General features: G+C 38.7%; 1 protein-coding gene across 8 annotated transcripts in view; it reads left to right on the top strand.

The window, feature by feature from the left end:
* The window catches only part of LOC125239445, a 49,980-nt gene extending 33,185 nt beyond the window's left edge, over positions 1-16,795 (top strand). For 7 of the 8 annotated variants that reach the window (XM_048147024.1, XM_048147026.1, XM_048147031.1 and 4 more), the window contains 11 exons: positions 10,240-10,343; positions 11,531-11,633; positions 11,825-11,866; positions 12,185-12,298; positions 13,936-14,094; positions 14,419-14,496; positions 14,736-14,783; positions 14,993-15,037; positions 15,313-15,381; positions 15,635-16,543; positions 16,735-16,795. In XM_048147024.1, the coding sequence (XP_048002981.1) occupies positions 10,240-10,343; positions 11,531-11,633; positions 11,825-11,866; positions 12,185-12,298; positions 13,936-14,094; positions 14,419-14,496; positions 14,736-14,783; positions 14,993-15,037; positions 15,313-15,381; positions 15,635-16,170 (1,298 nt within the window). In that variant the 3' untranslated portion in view covers positions 16,171-16,543; positions 16,735-16,795. The remainder of the gene's footprint in view (positions 1-10,239; positions 10,344-11,530; positions 11,634-11,824; positions 11,867-12,184; positions 12,299-13,935; positions 14,095-14,418; positions 14,497-14,735; positions 14,784-14,992; positions 15,038-15,312; positions 15,382-15,634; positions 16,544-16,734) is intronic. The other variant, XM_048147025.1, reaches the window with a different exon arrangement.
* The last annotated feature ends 1,063 nt before the right edge of the window (positions 16,796-17,858 follow it).

Genomic DNA, 17,858 nt, shown 5'->3' with positions numbered 1-17,858 from the left:
GGAAGAAAGATTTTCGCAACCCCGCTCCGCGTGTGTGCACTGTACGCATTTACTGTGGACTGCGAATGTTGCAGATTCAGCTGAGGCATTCAATCGATTTGATCAACAACGTGCCTCAACCATTTACCTTCAGAGCTTAGCAGCCTCAAACTGGGGTTGCTTCCAAGTCGAGACTGCTCTGACCTGAGGCCGCCTCAAGTGGATACCCCACTTCCCATATACCGGGACCTCAAATGAGACGCCTCATTTGGTACCTCTTTACTTTGTTATATCATTCTTGTGTTCATGTTTTGTTATTCATCGTTTATTAAGATTGCCTTGGCGGCGTTTAGCACCACTTGCTATGACAGTTGATGAGAACTGAAGAAACCTCTCATTGTAGACATTGTGGGGCAGTATTCAGGGGCAATGGTAATACCAGAATCAGTGTATGGGACAATTGTGACATTAATTTGGTTCGTAACGTGAGTTGGTTCAAATTCAAAACCCTTGTTAAAGGTAGAGATGGCCGAATCAAAGCCATTGTTTTCATAATGTCTTAAAATGTCCCATTCGAAAATTATTATTCGTGTAGTAACCATTCATCTCTCAAGTTTCTCCCACAGCATCATGTTGTGTAGTTTGTTGCTGTGTTTACATCCATCATACATCCGACATGAGCGACATTGACAAATTCTAGATTTTAGATCTTCAAGTATCAGGACTACTGATTTAAATATTTGGGATTGCTGCTCATCGTAGACGATGTCATTTCTGGAACGAAGTATTCTGGACACTACCATGTTGTACTGGTTACAATGGGTCAATCATGTAAGACTTTCAATTCAATCGACTTGTTCGCCCTGATTGTCGAGAGCCCTAAGCTTCATCAAGTGGCCGGCTTCATGGACTATCGTGATGATATCTCAGCTGTGTCGAGACATAAAAGTTGATGATCGTATTCTCTTCTTCTTCAACCTAAAGCGTTTTCCCGGCCGTTTGCGTCCGCTTTCCTGCTCAGCCTTCTCCACTTTGCCCGGTCTCCGGCATCCTGAAATTGAGAGATTGTTCTCTTTCCATGTCCGTATACGACTTCCCAGCCAACGCTTTCTTAGCCGATCACGCGCCGTTGACCCTAGGGCCTTGGGCGATGAGGTTGAGGCATTCGTTTCGACAACAGTGGTCACTGGAGTTCAGCATGGCTGTAGCAGCCCGCCACACCGATCGAGGCGACTTTTCACGTAGCGTTATCCGCCACGTCACGCAGTTCCGAGGGCTGCCACGGATGTGTTCTGTCAGTTACGTGCAAGATCGAGATCAGCGCCAACGCCACACACGCTCCATCCACCAGCATCTTGCATCTCGTGAGACGTGAAGCTGCTGGACGTATGCCCTTCCGAGAGCAGGGTGGTCTACCCGCCACCATATAGTAAGACTGGTCGGATGATGCTCGCGTACACAAGACCATAAGCTTCACCGGTATCTCTGGGTCTGCAGAGACACCGGTTAGCTTCTCGCCATTTTTGCGGCGCCAGCTGGTGTGATTCCGGACTGGACGATGTGTGATCGATCTCGCACTGATTCGTAGCTTCAGAACCAAGGTGCGGATTTGAATTATCGGCGTTTTCAGAGACAAGATTCGCCTCTACGCCAGTTATTAAGGTCGGGGTCTGTGCCACATACACGCCACGTATGCATGGTTGCTTCATAACGACGGTAGGTTCGGGATCCGATCTTCTAAGTCCTCTTAGCGCACCAGCGCGCGCAGTTGAAAGATCGTATTATTGAATAAAATTCCGTTCAATAAGATTCTTTCAGCATGATTTTGTAGTTGAGATCTCTATCGAAAGTAACCAATGCCATGACAACTAAACTATTATCCATACTCCTCGCATCAACTTAACTGGCGATGAGATACGTGTTGAGTATGTTCACATTTTCATTGTTTGAGCAGGAATTCATAAAGAAATTGCCATTTCCGAATATGGTATAATCTTGGTTTATGCTTGTGGTGATATGTTTGAAATAGCACACGACACAAGTGCATAAAGCGTGGTTCTTGTAACTCAATGTCAGTTATCGTACTATAATGCAAGTTTCGTCAACAGAAATCTAAAGAATTTGACAGGCAGATTACATCGCCAGAATTATTTTTGAAGCGTTCACTTTAATTTTATTTATCTAGTTAGATGAGATTTGGCACTTTTAAAAATGATTTCCTAATATCAACTAATGTTTGTGATTCAGCACTTGAATGGTGGAGATACTATAACTACAAAAGTCAAACTAGAAATGATCTAAGCAGAAAGACACTCTGAATTTGTTAAATTTGAAACGAATCAGCTTTCGCCAGGTGAACGGAATCGAACTAAGCTGATTGGTGGATATCGTAAAACATATCCACGTAGCACATCTTCTCACAGTCATGCTTAGGATCCAGGGTAGATATGAGAGGCCGCGTTACCCTCCTGAAACCTAAGTTAAGCCATACAACATGACCACATGACCCCTCTCTCTGGCCCGGCCTTTACTATCGGCGACCTCTTCCACGAGCGACGAAGCTGGATCCGCGCTTGTCTCTGGTGGAGCGGATTTCCAAGTGTACGGCCTCAGGCGCATCGCTCATATCGGGCAGTGCAGCGGCAGGCGATGGCAATGCAGATCACACTCATTGAAGCTCATACTGGTTAGCTCCTGACTTCTTCAGGTCGAAGCGCTGAAACAAGCTAGACGCACGCTTTGCCCGCCCTTGTCCCGCTGCGCGCCTATTACTCAAATGCACATTAGTGCGTTTTCACAGGTTCACTATTATCTGGCAGAAACTTTTTACGCACTATATTTGATTCGTATAATAGTTCTGGCAGAAGTCAGTTTGGCAGAAACACCTTACGCAGAATATGCTTGCTGGCACAAATCATTTCGCAGATTTTTGTAATACCGAATCATCGGTTGTCATAATGTTGATGAGCATTATAGTCTTCTAGTCGAACAATACATTTGCAGATAATATTTGTGCATAATATTTAGGCGGCATAAAGTTGTAATTTGCTGTTTGATAGCGAGTTGGATGTGTTGGATGCAAGATACCTAACACTCCTCTCGCTTCGCTCTTCGTCGTCGTACCTAACGGTGACTCTGGGGCAGTTTTTCTTTTCTGATAACGAGTAATAATTCTGCTAATGTAATATTGTGCTAAATATAAGATTATTATGGTACATACAATTATGCTAAACCAAAGTCGACCAAAGTAATGTTCTGTAAAACACTATTCTGCCAAATGTATCTTATGCGTGGTAGTAATAATGCCAACTAAGTTTTCTGCAATATTACCATTCGACCGAAAGTGTTTCTGCGAAGTGTGTTTCGGAGTAAATATATTCTACCAGATGAGGGTAACCCGTTTTCACATTAACCGATCCGATATCGGATGTCAGTAGCATTTCAAAGGGAAAAATTAAAGATGGCGTCCTTAATATATGTCGGTCCTACATCCGATATCAGATCAGATAATGTGAATCCGCACTTACACTTACCAACACCAAAAGTTTTTTTGAGCTTACTTTAGAGTTAAGATAAAACATTGGATCTGCTTGTTCACTTGCCTAGTCGTTCGTGCTACACATTTGGAACTAGTAAAGGTACGATGACAGCAGAAGAATGTTTACTAGCATTTAGAAGATTTATGGCTACCAGAGGTGTCCCTACTCTGATTGTAACAGATAACGCTCTTCAATTTAAACTACTGTCTGAACTAATAACAACTAAAGGTCTGACAGAGGAGAATATACAATGGAAATTCATCCCTCAGCTGGCCCCATGGCATGGGGGCGTATACGAAAAGATTAGTGGCTGTAACCAAGCACTGTCTTAAACGAACACTACAGAAATATCTATTGAACGATACCCAACTATTAACCGTTTTTTAAAGAAGTTGAAAATGTCGTCAACACATAAGTCAATCTGTGTGTAAGAGTGTCCTACATTTTTATTTATTGATTTAGATCGAAGTGGACTCCACGGCATCTTAAATGGCGTGTTCGGCGTAATTAAAGGCGTCGCCAACAAGGCTATCGGCGCTGTTGAGGCCGTTGCTAATGCTGGTAAGATTTCAAACTTCAAACTTTTTATTTTGAAATTTTACACATATTTAAATACATAATAGGTCTTAAAATTAGGGAAGTGTCAGGTGTATTGACCATCCATACTCCATACTAATACTAATATTAATATTATAAATGGGAAAGTGTGTGTGTGTCTGTTTGTTTGTCCGTCTTTCACGGCAAAACGGAGCGACGAATTGACATGATTTTTTATGTGGAGATAGTTGAAGGGATGGAGAGTGACATAGGCTGCTTTTTGTCTCTTTCTAACGCGTGCGAAGCCGCGGGGAAAAGCTAGTTTATTATAATTTCAAGTGATACAGTCAGCTGCTGCTGGGCTGTCAAGAGACGTTCTTGGGTCGACCGCCTTGTGGCCGTCCAGCGGGTCGACCAGGGTGCGTAGCCGAATGGCACAAACGCTCACGAAACGAAACGCTCGTAGATATATCTCTATCGCTCTTGCGTATTGGCGCGACAGAGCCTGACTACCTTTCAGGCGTTTCGTTTTCGTTTCGCGTCACAGAAATGCCATTTGGCTACGGCACCAGGTATCGTTGGGAAGACAGTGTGGCGGTGGATCTGCATTAGCTTCAAGTCAGTGACTGGAAAGACTCTTGCGGCAAGAGCCTGCGCAGGATCGGGACAGGTGGCGATCTCTCGTTTCGGAGGCCAACATTCACTTTGGATCGCTGAGCCAAAATAATTAGTTAGATAGTCACCTGCAATAATACATAATAATATATTACATAAAAAATAGGCAAAATTTTCTGACACGACCGTATTTGTAGAGCCTTCATCATCTTTCTTGCGCTATCCCGTCATTTGCCACGGCTCATGGGAGCCTGGGGTCCCAATCCCAAAATTTGGCGTAGGCACTAGTTTTACGAAAGCAACTGCCATCTAATTTTCCAATCCGAAGGGTAATTAGACCTTATTGGAGTTAGTCCGGTTTCCTCATGATGTTTTCCTTCACCGAAAAGCGACTGGAAAGTATCAAATGACATTTCGTAGATACTTAAGTTCCGAAAAACTAATTTGTGCAGGCCGGGGTCCGAACCTGCGACCTCCGGGTTGAAAGTCACAAGCTCTTTCCGCTAGGCCACCAGCGCTTTATCCCAACAAAAGCATCTTCATATTTTACCAAAACTAATTTGTTTCTTCTATTTACAGTGATCGGCAGCCTTGTCGATGTCTTCAGTGTTTTGCTCAACAGTAAGTACTTTAATCTTCTTTTTTTTAAATCTTTTTTACATGAAGATATTTAAATAGTTATATAAAAACTAAGACTAAACTTAAAAACCAAGCTAATTGTATTCTAGAAGATTTCTTTTTTTCTTTCTTTTTTAACCTTTTTCAATCTTAGAGATGTAAGTCTCCTACATTTTTTGCCATTCTGTTCTGGGCTCTTTCTATCCACTTTTATCCGGCTGTACTCTTGATATCGTCACACCAACGCATTTTTGGCCTCCCTGCTGGGCGTGACTCTCCCCACGGTCTCCACTCCAACAGCCTCTTGCACCATGAGCCGTCTTTTCGGGCCACGTACCCAGCCCACTCCCACTTCAGTTTCGCCATCGTCTGGTTACATCAGTGACTTTACTCTGTTCCCGAAGCCATTTATTTGTTTTTCTATCCCCAAGTGAAATTCCTACCATCCTTCTTTCCATCGCTCTTTGGGTTACTTGTAACCTATGTAAGATTTCTTTTGTAAAGACCCAAGTGTCTGCTCCGTAAGTAAGTACTGGTAGGATACACTGGTCGAATATTCGAGCCTTTTGTACTGCTGTGAGATTCATTTCGAAGGCGAATTTTAAGTTGGAGTATGCTGCCCATGCTAGTTTCTGTCGTCGCGCTATCTCTAGAAGATAATTTTCAATATTAACGAATTATCAAAAGTAGGTATATTGTGCCAGAAAGCAAATATGATATATTTTGGCGAAGGATTGAAACGAATCCGAACTTGTACGATATGTAGACGGTTTTAAAGATTTATAGTAAATTCTGACTCTTTTAAGTTGTTGATAACAAAATCAACGATATCATCTAAATAAATAAGTGCGGGCTCTCAAACTGCAGCGAAAACAAGCTATCCATAATCCATAAATCGCTGTTGAGTTTGAAATGCATTTGTAAATCCAAAAGGCATGACTTTGAACTGGTAGGGACCCGTCCCTGCCAGATAGAATGCAGTGTTTACTTATTGGACACGGATCTAGTGGTAAATACTATTAAAGTCAATACGGATAAGTCTGTCATAAGGAGAAGTGTGTCTGATGTTCATATTTCTCATTTTTATTCATAGTCACATGTTTTTGCGAGTTCATATTTTTGCAACTTGCTACTCATGGTTATTGGTAAACGTTTCTCAATAAACACTTTCATTGGTTTAAATATGCTGTTTTTTTTTTAATTTTTAATTTATTGAAAACAAAGATTACAGTTATACAGTTTCTAGTTTTTTCGCCAAACTTACGTTTAACGGCGAAATGAAGCACTCATTTTCAAAGTTAGTAGTTTAATATTATAAATAGGCTTACTCTTGTCCACATACTAGCCAAAGGCAAAGACGTGGCCTGCGATGGAGTGAGCTTGCCCAAAGATGCCTCTGCACCCTTGATTTGAAGGTTCATGTGAAAGCCAGACACTCTTAGCCGTATTGACTTTACTATTTTTTTTTATTGTGAGGTAAAAAAGAATACTACTTTTTAAATTTTTGCTGAAATTGTTTTCTGAAAACATATTTAATAACATTAATCTTCTTCCAGTGTGCCTGGTGCTGCAAGTGACCCTCAACAACCTGGTGGCCGGTCTCGGCTCCCTCTTCATCAGGCTCGTCGCTGTCATCCTCAAGATCGCCATCTGCGTCCTTGGACTCCCAGGCAAGTACTTCTTCAGTAATATCTTCAGTAGAAACTGAATGTTCTTCACCTATTACAGTTGTATCCTTGGACTGTCAGGCAAGTTTATCTTCAATAGTTAGTTTATTCTCTTCAGAACCATCAATATCGTTCTTAAAGTCGCTATCTGCATCATTGGACTCCCATTCAAGTATTCTGTTTTCAATAATGTCTTCAGTAAGGGTACTAGTGGTTCAAGGAGTCATGTATTCATAAGATTGATATTAATCAGAATTATTTTTGTTATCTTCAAGATCGCCTTCTGCGTCTTTAGACTCCCAGGCAAGTACTTTGTCTTCAGTAACTTAGTTTTCAGTGTCTACTGAATATTTTTCTTCGCTTTCGTGATCAAGTTTAGCATCTGTATTTTCAAACTGCAAGACAAAAACTTTGCCTTCAGTAAAGTATTCTGAAGTAGATTTGTAATCAATGAGATTGCCATCTGTACTTTAGACTTCCAGGCTAGTATTATCTTCAGTAACGTCGCTTTCAGTACCTAATAAATGTTCTCTATCGAGCGCATAACTATCATCATCGAATTCGTTATCATTCTTCTTTAATTTATTCTATCGACTGAAAATGCGAGACTGATTTATTATATTACCATCGAGCTAATCTGAAGATAGACATAAGTGCTTACAGAAACTTTGTGATATAATAACGAAATTTAAATATGTTTGGATTTGTTAGAATTATATTAGGTGTATCTAGAAAGAATCTAGTGAGAGGAAAAAGCTTGTATTAAAAATTAAAGTTATAAAAACTCCCTCAACAGGTGACCGCGGCGTGTGCGCTCGAGGATGGAACGCCAAGGTCGGCGTCAGCGGAGAACTGTCCGCCGGTGCGTCCGCGCAGGCGTACATCAACCACTTCGGCGTCGGCGATGCGCAGGCGCAGCTCAACGCGTACATCAACACCCTGTCTGGAGGAAAAGGTAATCATCATCCTCCTTGTGTTATTCCGGCATTTCACGCGCTTTCACAACTAATCCCAAGATGTGGCGTAGGCATTTTATGAAAGTGACTGTCATCTGACCTTCCAACCCGAAGGGTGACTAGGCCTTATCGGGACTAGTCGGTTTCCACGATGTTTTCCTTCACCGAAAAACGACTGGAAATATCAAGAACATTTCGCAAAAACACATTAGTACGACCCGGGATTCGAACCCGCGGCCTCCGGATTGGAAGTCGCATGTTCTTACCACTAGGCCCAGTGCTTTAGAGGAAAAGGTAATATTTATACCTTTATTTTCCAGTAGGTATACTAATTTTTTTGCTAATACAGCTTTTTGAACTTAGAAGCAAGATGCATAGATACAATTTATTTATTCTTATGATACAAAATTCTTGTTGAGACAAATTACTTCTTCTTTACTAAATAAATATTGTTGTGTTTTCAGGACTTCAGTCCTGTCCAACAGAGCTCCATCTACATCGTCCTCAACCAAGTCAACTCTCTTTGTGGTTTCGTCGCTAGTAAGTACATTGATATATTCTTTTCTGTTATATCTTCTTTTTTGTATTTTTCTTCTTCTTCTTTACTCTTTGGCCACTTACAATTTGGTCAAAACAAAATATTTTGTCGTTAGTATAACATTGTTGTGCACTCCATTGCCTGCATAAAAATACATTGTTGTCATAATTATGTCGTATCGTATATCGTAAGGACTAAGATTCTCTTGAAGGCATTTATCTTTTGTATGTATGTTCAATGACACATCACGAATCCATTTTATATTATTTTAATATAAATGTTTTTATTTATATCTTTTTCTTTGCTAATTTTCTTGTTTTATACAGACTACAAGCAAATCTCCAAACAGACCGTGTCCGAGACTTTTATCATCAGTGAGTATTAAAAGTTCCTTTTGTCTTTAATTTTTTTTATTCTTAACATGATTTTTATCTATCTGTGAATTATGCTTCTTTCATTGTTTATTTTTCTTAATTTCTATAAACACCAATGATTTGACAATGATTTCAATATTCGCAAGTATTTTAATATTTGCATCCAAATGTTTGATTTCTAGTCATACGAATTTCGATTCCTGCATATTCTTACTCTTATTTTACAAAATTTACTGTTTGAGTCACTATGCATGATAATTATTAACACGTTTTACCTTTTTTTACAGTGACCACTGTCTCCGCTTCTATCAGTAACTCTCGTCAGAGAAACAGTAAGTATTAATAAGTAATCTTTTAATAATTAAAAAAATCTACTTTGCCTTAAAGTTAAGTAGGTTTAGGCTTAAAGATCATTTATTCTCATTAAGATTTTTTACAATTCTTTATCAATATCATATTAAGAGAACTTAAATGAATATAATTAGCAGTAACGAGCGTTTATAAAACAACAAAAAACAAAGTGGTAGAGAATACCCTCTGACATTAGAACTGCCTTCTGTATTACTTATTTATAGGTATGCAATACCAAGCAGTACAATTGTTTGAAAAAAAAAATGATAAAGTAATTCAGAACATTTTATAGTTATCAAACTATTTTTTTAAACATTAAAACTAAATATGATTTTGTTATTTCCAGCTGGTATCGAAATCATCAATAACCTCGTCCCCAAGTGCGGCAAATACCTCAAAGGAGCCGGATATCCAGGTAAGATAAGATAAGATAAAAGTACCTCTTATCAGATAAGTATTTAACAAGTAGGTAAGGAGTATGAGTTCATTCAGTACCTTTCTTTAATCACAATTAAATAGTGTAAATAGGTATCTCATAGGTAAGCGTGCTCCACCGTAGACCGCATCATCACTTACCATCAGGTGTGATCGTGGTCAAACGTCTACCTATCCATACTAAAAAAAAAAAGTAGCAGATTGCTCAATGTTAATCGAACTACGAACTTGGAGAATTATTACTTATAGCTGCAAGTTGTTTCTTAGTTACCTAAAAAACCTACATGGTGAATATGCATAAAAAATACCTACATAAGTAGATGCGGTCTTATTGCTTACTGAGCAATATCAACTAAAGAACCAACACGAAATTCAACTCTCTCGACAAAAAAACGTTTTACAAAAATCGGTTGAGCTGCTCAACTTGAGCATCACGACGAAGAAAATCATTCGGTCAAGTAGAAATTGCATCAAACCTTGAGAATCTGTTCTTATGTTAACCTTTTTTTACAGATATCACCGGAAAAATGACTATCATCCAACAAACTTGCAACAGTGCCAACGGAGACAACGTTAACTGGGACGGAAACAACAATAACAATGGAAACAACAATGGCGGCAACACCGGAGGCAACACCGGAGGCAACACCGGAGGCAACACCGGAGGCAACACCGGAGGCAACACCGGAGGCAACACCGGAGGCAACAACGGAGGAAACACTGGCGTTTCAGTGGTAAGATACCTGATAGAAAACAAGTATGGAGTATTTCATAGCGTAGGTATATATAAGGTCCTAATTTATTAGTTGCAGATATTTTAACACATGATACTTTACATTAAAATAATTAACTTTAAATATTAATTAAGAAATCTTTTCATGTAACTTTTTTGATTTCATTTTTCTAACAAAAAAATTAAATATAATTTCGTCTAAAAAAAAATCATCATGTGCATTATCACATGTCACAATAACACTGTCTGTCATGTCAACAATTGTTTGTTGTAAATGTCGTAAAGGTTCGGCGGGAAAACTGCACATGTCATTGAAGTGGCCAGTTACAGTTAAGTGGTACGTAAAAGAGGTACTAGAATCTGTTCAATGAGTTTTCATTTAATAATCACATAAACAGGTGTTTTTACGTAGCAAATTTGTTTTTCCGTTTTCTCCAAAAACATCGTAAAAGCTATAATGTTTCACGGTTTTATATATTCCAGAGACCGAGTACTATCAGCTGTAAAAATATCTGCATCTAATAAATTAGGACCTTATAGTTGTCCAATTGTCCAAGAAAAACCTAAGTATTGAGGGAAATTATTTTGACGAGTAAAAGGGATATTTCGCGGAATTATATACGTTTAAAAAAATACACCCGTTTTCATAATATTAACCTGAAAAGAAAAACGAATCTGTTTTGATTTTAAAATTATGCCGAGAAATCCAGAGACACAGAATTAATCTAAGATAGAGTTCGCAATGATTTTGACAGCCTCAACAATAGAATAGGTAGACGGTAGACGTTTGACCACGATCACACCTGTTGGTAAGTGATAATGCGGTCTAGGGTGGAGCACGCTTACCTATGAGATACTTATTTACTCTTGCGTTAAAGAAACCGGATTGTACTCATGCGGAAATACAGACTCAGGCAGGGCATTCCACTCTTTGGCGATTCGCAAAAGAAATGTTGAAGCGAAACGCTTAGTGCGTGTTTTCGGAATATTAACCGTGAAGAGATGCCGAATTGCCGATTGTCTGGTGATCCTAAGGTGAAATGGGGACGGAGGAACAAGGTTGTACAGTTCCTCAGCGCACTCTCCAATATGTATATATTGTGATATTAACTTAACCCGGGCTTTTGTTAGATCTGCAAGGGGCTCATTGCCAATTCATCTTGCCTTAATTTACTTACTTACCTTTAGGGCGTCAATCTCGGTCTTGGAGGAATCCTCAACGGAGTGTTCAAGGTTATCAATGGCGTCGCCAAAACCGCTCTCACTGCTCTGGATGCCGTCGTCAGCATTGGTGAGAATTTTATTTTTAAGCAATTTAATTTAAGGAGTCTTATTCTTACTGTAAATTCAGATGGCTGGACTTATCGAGATTTTGTTTGGTTGCTTAATCTTTTGATTTATTTAGTTGTTTTAATTACAACTCTTTTTTTGTTTAGCGTTTTCTTCATTGATATTTTACACAAAAACTGATTTTTTTTCCAGTAATTCGTACCTTGAAGGATGTCTTCGATGTCGTTGGAAACTGTAAGTTCAAAAATTTCATGATTTTAACGATTATACATTGCTATGTTATGATCTTATGATTGACGTACGGATTTATTTTCTCTTCACTTCCTGCTAATTCTACGCATCGTCCTAGTATCATTATTTACTAGTTTCCAAGCCTTTATCATAATTGTACTTTTACCATTGTCTTTGTCTCTTTATCTTTAACATAAATTTTCCTATTATTTGAATTTAATTCACGTATATCATACACCACACATTCACATCTATTAGATCAGCTAGACTAGAGACTTTCTACACTTATCTGGCATCTTACTTCTAAATCCTGTGTTCCAGTGATCCTGGTCCTCCAGGTGACCCTCAACAACTTGGTGTCTGGTCTCGGCTCCCTCTTCGTCCGTCTGGTCGCCTGCATCATTAAGATCGCCGTCTGCGTCCTTGGACTCCCAGGTAAGTTCATTTAAATCTTCTATATCATTTAAAATCATGATGTCATTTAAGTTTTATGAATCTAATATGTACAAAAGTTCTTTGTTACTCTAAGGAATACAATACAATACAATACAAATCCACTTTATTGCACAACCTCAGAAATGTACATAGGAACACACACATTACAATAAAATTTATTACAGAGGTAAACAACAGGCGGCCTTATCGCTAAAGAGCGATCTCTTCCAGGCAACCTTTGGGTAGTGGAAAAATGGTATTCATAACTTTAACTAATTAGGAGGTGCAAAAAAACTAAATTAAAAGTAATTAATTGTAGCTAAAAAGCATATACCTACATAATACATATAATACCTACACATACATATACATACATACTACTTACATATTGTATACCTACATACATATATTATAATACATACAATATTTCGTGCCAAACGTGTAAGTGGAGAATTTACAGAGACACTAATGAAGGGACAAATAATAGTCTTTCAGATGGGATTTAAAAGTAGCAAGGGATTGAGCGCGTCTCAATTCGACAGGAAGAGAGTTCCAGAGCCGAACAGCCCGAAAAGTGAAAGAAGAATTGTAGAATTTGGAAGAGGAAGGAGGAACAGAGAGAAGCAAGTTTTGTGAGGATCTAGTGGAGTTTAAATAACTGAAACGTTCTTTTAGGTAACGAGGTGTGGTGGGATTAAAAAGTATATTATATAAGAGACAAAGAATATGAAAATTTCGTCGAAAGCGGATTGGGAGCCACTTGAGTTGCGCGCGGAAATGAGAGACGTGGTCAAATTTACGCAATCCAAATATAAACCGGATGCAGAGATTGTGTATTCGCTCTAGCTTGCTCAGTTGCTCCTCTGTGAGATCAAGATAGGAGATGTCAGCATAATCCAGTATCGGCAGAAGAAGAGACTGTGCAAGCGCAACTCTGGTGGCGATTGGCAAGAAGTTACGTAATCGCCTAAGAGAGCCAACAGCAGCAAACATTTTCCTACTAACCTCGCCTACTTGAGGTGCCCAAGATAAGGAGCGGTCCATAACAACACCCAGATTTTTCACTTGATGTGATAAAGGAATCTGGACACCGTCGAAGTATATGGGAGGAAGATTCGCAAAGTCTACTCTGGGAATGAGTTTGCTACTGCCAACAATGATGACTTGGGTCTTCTCAGGGTTCACTTTCAGACCATGACTGGTACTCCATTTTAGAATACGCGACAAGTCATCATTGGTACTCTCTATAACAGAAGGAAGATCACCTATTACTCCCTGTCTGTATATCTGGAGATCGTCGGCATAGAGGTGAAATTTGGAAGAAAGATTATGAGTAATAGAATTAATAAACATGGAAAATAATAAAGGCGACAGTACACCGCCCTGCGGAACGCCGGCCGATGTACTGCACCATGACGAACGGAAGTCTTCTACTTTTATTAGGAATGTTTGTGTCAAATAGATTCTGTCATCTTCTCAAAACATTAATTCGTTTATTATTGAAGAGCTTAGTTTCTGCTTATAAATAATATTAATTAAAAATTTAACTAGAGCTATTGTTCAGACCTTTCAACCAAAAAAAAAGAAAATAAGTTCATAATTTTAAAAATATTAACGAAATCATGCTCGTTTTGTAGGAGACCGCGGAGTGTGTGCCAGAGGCTGGAACGCTCGCTACGGCGTCAACGGAGAACTCTCCACCGGCGCCACCGCAGAAGCCTACATCAAACTCTTCAGACTCCTCGACGCTAAGGCCGAGCTCGACGGATACATCAGAATCATTTCTGGAGGCAAAGGTATGACCATTATTTTCTTTATTTATTCCATCTTCAGTTAGGTTATTTATAATAACATAAAAGTAAAATGCGAATCCTTTTACTTCATAAAAGGACCTAACCTTGAGTGCCGCCAGCAGTGGAGCAATGCCATAAACTGTCAGTGGTCAGGGCTGCAGAGACAGGAACCTTCTGTATCTGACCCTTGATCGAACCTAAGAGTCTTTCAAGATTTCATTATTATCATTAGTTTGTTCTCGATTCTTTTCTCTTTCTTAACTTTTTTTAATTTTGAGAAGTTTATTTGTAATTTATTTATTAGGTAATGATGAGTTTATATTACAGGAATTCAGTCTCTATCTAAGAAGGGCTCCATCTACATCGTCCTCAACCAAGTCAATACTCTTTGCGGTTACATCACCAGTAAGTATTCCTATAATGAAATCATTAATGCGAGATGTTCCAGTTTTGAACTCTTTCAGTCGAGTTGAACGATGTAATCATTATTTAATTATTTTGGTAGTTATTCTAATGTTACTATGAAGATTATTTATATTCTGTTTATTCTCTTCTTTCGCTTTAAATAATCAATTACATAATAAATTATCCTATTGCTTTATCAAATATTGCTATCTGATTTTATATTTATTTTTTCTTTCCAGACTACAAGCAGATATCCAAAGAGACCGTGACCAAAACTTTCCTTATCAGTGAGTAATTTAACATTGGTTTTATTTTAATTGTATGAATTCCTTGTTCTTCTTTTTTTAATTTTTTTTTCTTGAATTCTCTTCCGTTGTCCAACCATTCGTTATTCATTTTTAGATCTTCATCATTACTTCTATCCGTTTGTTTTCTGTGTTTTGTTTTATATAAGTAATTAATTAACATACATAATTTGTGTTTTTTTTTATTACAGTGACCACCGTATCTGCTTCCATCAGTAACTCTCGCAAGTCTAACTGTAAGTATTCTGCATGTGTTTATTTTGTGGAACCCAATATCGATTAATTCATCCGCAATCAAATATTTATCTTCAACGTTTCTGTCTAATTCTTCATCATATAATGCTAAAATACATCCTTGAAAAGAAATAAGACATTACCAGAAGCATTTTTATCTGTCATAGGAAAGTTAGCCTGATCAAACTCCGCACATACGTCGCTTCTCATTTCAGTATTTTTTCTTTGTTTACATTGAATCGCTCACATTAACAAATGTGTTTGTTTGTTATTTTAGCTGGAACCGAAGTTATCGAAAATCTTGTCAACAAGTGCGGCCCATACTTCACGAAAAATGGATACCCAGGTAAATAATTATTTATTTATCTATTTAAACTTTATTGCACATAAATAAAAAAAAAAATACAAATGGCGGACTATATTTATCTTTATATTTCAGTATTAGTAATATATTTCAAGTTTGCTGGATTGTTGTTAAATGAAACGACCTTCCATGGTCATTCGATTACAAATTTATAAATAATACTCAAAACCTCACGTAGCAATACATATTTCTACACTTCACAATAATACATTTACCCATTATTTTTTCCTTGTAGACATCACCGTCCAAGTGACCGTTATCAAAAAAACATGCAATGGAGCCAATAACGATAATGTAGACTGGAATGGCAATGGTAACAACGGAGGTAGCACTGGAGGCAACACAGGAGGCAATACCGGAGGCAACAACGGAGATAATAAGGGTGACAACAACGGAGGAAATACCGAAGACAACAAGGGTGATAACAAGGGAGACAACAACGGTGGTAACACCGGAGACAACAAGGGAGACAACAACGGTGGTAACACCGGAGACAACAAGGGAGACAACAACGGTGATAATACCGGAGACAACAAGGGTGATAACAACGGTGAAAACACCGGAGACAACAACAGTGGAAACACCGGAGACAACAAGGAGACAACAACGGTGGAAACACCGGAGATAACAACGGTGGTAACACCGGGGACAACAAGGGAGACAACAACAGTGGTAACACCGGAGACAACAAGGGAGACAACAACGGTGGTAACACCGATGACAACAAGGGAGACAACAACAGTGGTAACAACGGAGACAACAAGGAGATAACAACGGTGGTAACACCGGTGACAACAAGGGAGACAACAACGGTGGTAACACCGGAGACAACAAGGGAGACAACAACGGCGGTAACACCGGGTATGACAAGGGAGATAACAACGGTGGTAACACCGGAGATAACAAGGGAGACAACAACGGTGGTAACAACGGAGACAACAAGGGAGATAACAACGGTGGTAACACCGGCGACAACAAGGGAGACAACAATGGTGGTAACACCGAAGACAACAAGGAGACAACAACGGCGGTAACACCGGGGACAACAAGGAGATAACAACGGTGGAAATTCCGGAGACAATAAAGGAGACAACAAGGAGATAATAATGGAGGCAACACTGGAGGCAACACTGGTGTTTCTGTGGTAAGTTATTCACATGAACCACTTTAGACCCGTAATTGTATAGTAGACCTTAACGATAAAGATAATATTTTTCTAGCAGGCATATTAAAATTCGCTTATAAACGTCAAAAAAGCTAGGTACCAGCTAAGCTAGTAACATTGAAATAGTAAATGTTGGTGTTATGTTAATGAAACTAAATGTTTTTCTCCAGGGTGTTAAGCTTGATCTTGGAGGAATCCTCAACGGAGTCTTCAAAGTCATTAATGGCGTCGCCAAAACCGCTCTCACTGCGCTGGAGGCTGTCGTCAGCATTGGTATGATTTTACATTAAATCATAAAGTAATGAATTTATAGAATTCTCAGTAATATTTAGTATAATAATTACAATATGCTGAGTCCATGCCTTATCCTCTCAATGATGAATTTTCTGCTAACATGGTACCCTAAATACTTGATACGTGATTATTCCTGACATGGATCATTAGATCTTTTATTCAGTCCTTGTGTAATCAGTAAAATAAATGACTGTTCTTCTTATTACAAGTTTTTATTCAACTTGCCTTGTTAGTATGGTAGTGTGCGTCAAAATGTAGTAGCTAAATTTGACCTACTTCCCGGTTTCGATTAAGCTGAAATTTTGCACACATATGTGTGTGTGTGTATTTACATATGTAAATCACGTGACAATGCTATATTATGGTATCATGGAGCTGATCTGATGATGGAGCAAAAATGTGGCCATAGGAACTCTGTCATGAAACGTCGTATCCCCATCGAGTAAGGGGTTTTTAGAAATGTCTCGGAGAGCAGTAGATGACTTTTGAAAGAAAGGTACAGTCGGCCATAAAAGCTTGTGCCAAAACTGAATTTTTTGCAAAAAACTTATTTTCTATTTTATGAGCCAACTGATTTGTTCTCTCTTTTCCAGTTATCCGTACCCTGAAGGATGTCTTCGACGTCGTTGGCAACTGTAAGTTCAATAACCTGATTTTATTTATCAAAGCTCTATTTTGATTCTATACTATATTTTCTGACGTTCATTTTTGTTTTTTCTAGTGATCCTGGTGCTCCAAGTGACCCTCAACAACTTGGTGTCTGGTCTCGGCTCCCTCTTCGTTCGTCTGGTCGCTTGCATCGTCAAGATTGCAGTCTGCGTTCTTGGACTCCCAGGTAGGTTCAAAATTATTATTGACTTCAAACTTTTTTTAACTGTGTAATTATATCTATTCTTCTATTTTTTTCTACATGTAAAGTTCGCTAATAGGAACTAAATACTTTTAAATGTAGATATATAATCATTTTTCTCAACATCTACCGTTTGTTCATAATCGGCGA

The sequence above is a fragment of the Leguminivora glycinivorella genome, chromosome 25, assembly GCF_023078275.1.
Source record: "Leguminivora glycinivorella isolate SPB_JAAS2020 chromosome 25, LegGlyc_1.1, whole genome shotgun sequence".
In the NCBI taxonomy this organism is placed as follows: Eukaryota; Metazoa; Arthropoda; class Insecta; order Lepidoptera; family Tortricidae; genus Leguminivora; species Leguminivora glycinivorella.
This window is presented reverse-complemented; position numbering and strand designations above follow the sequence as displayed.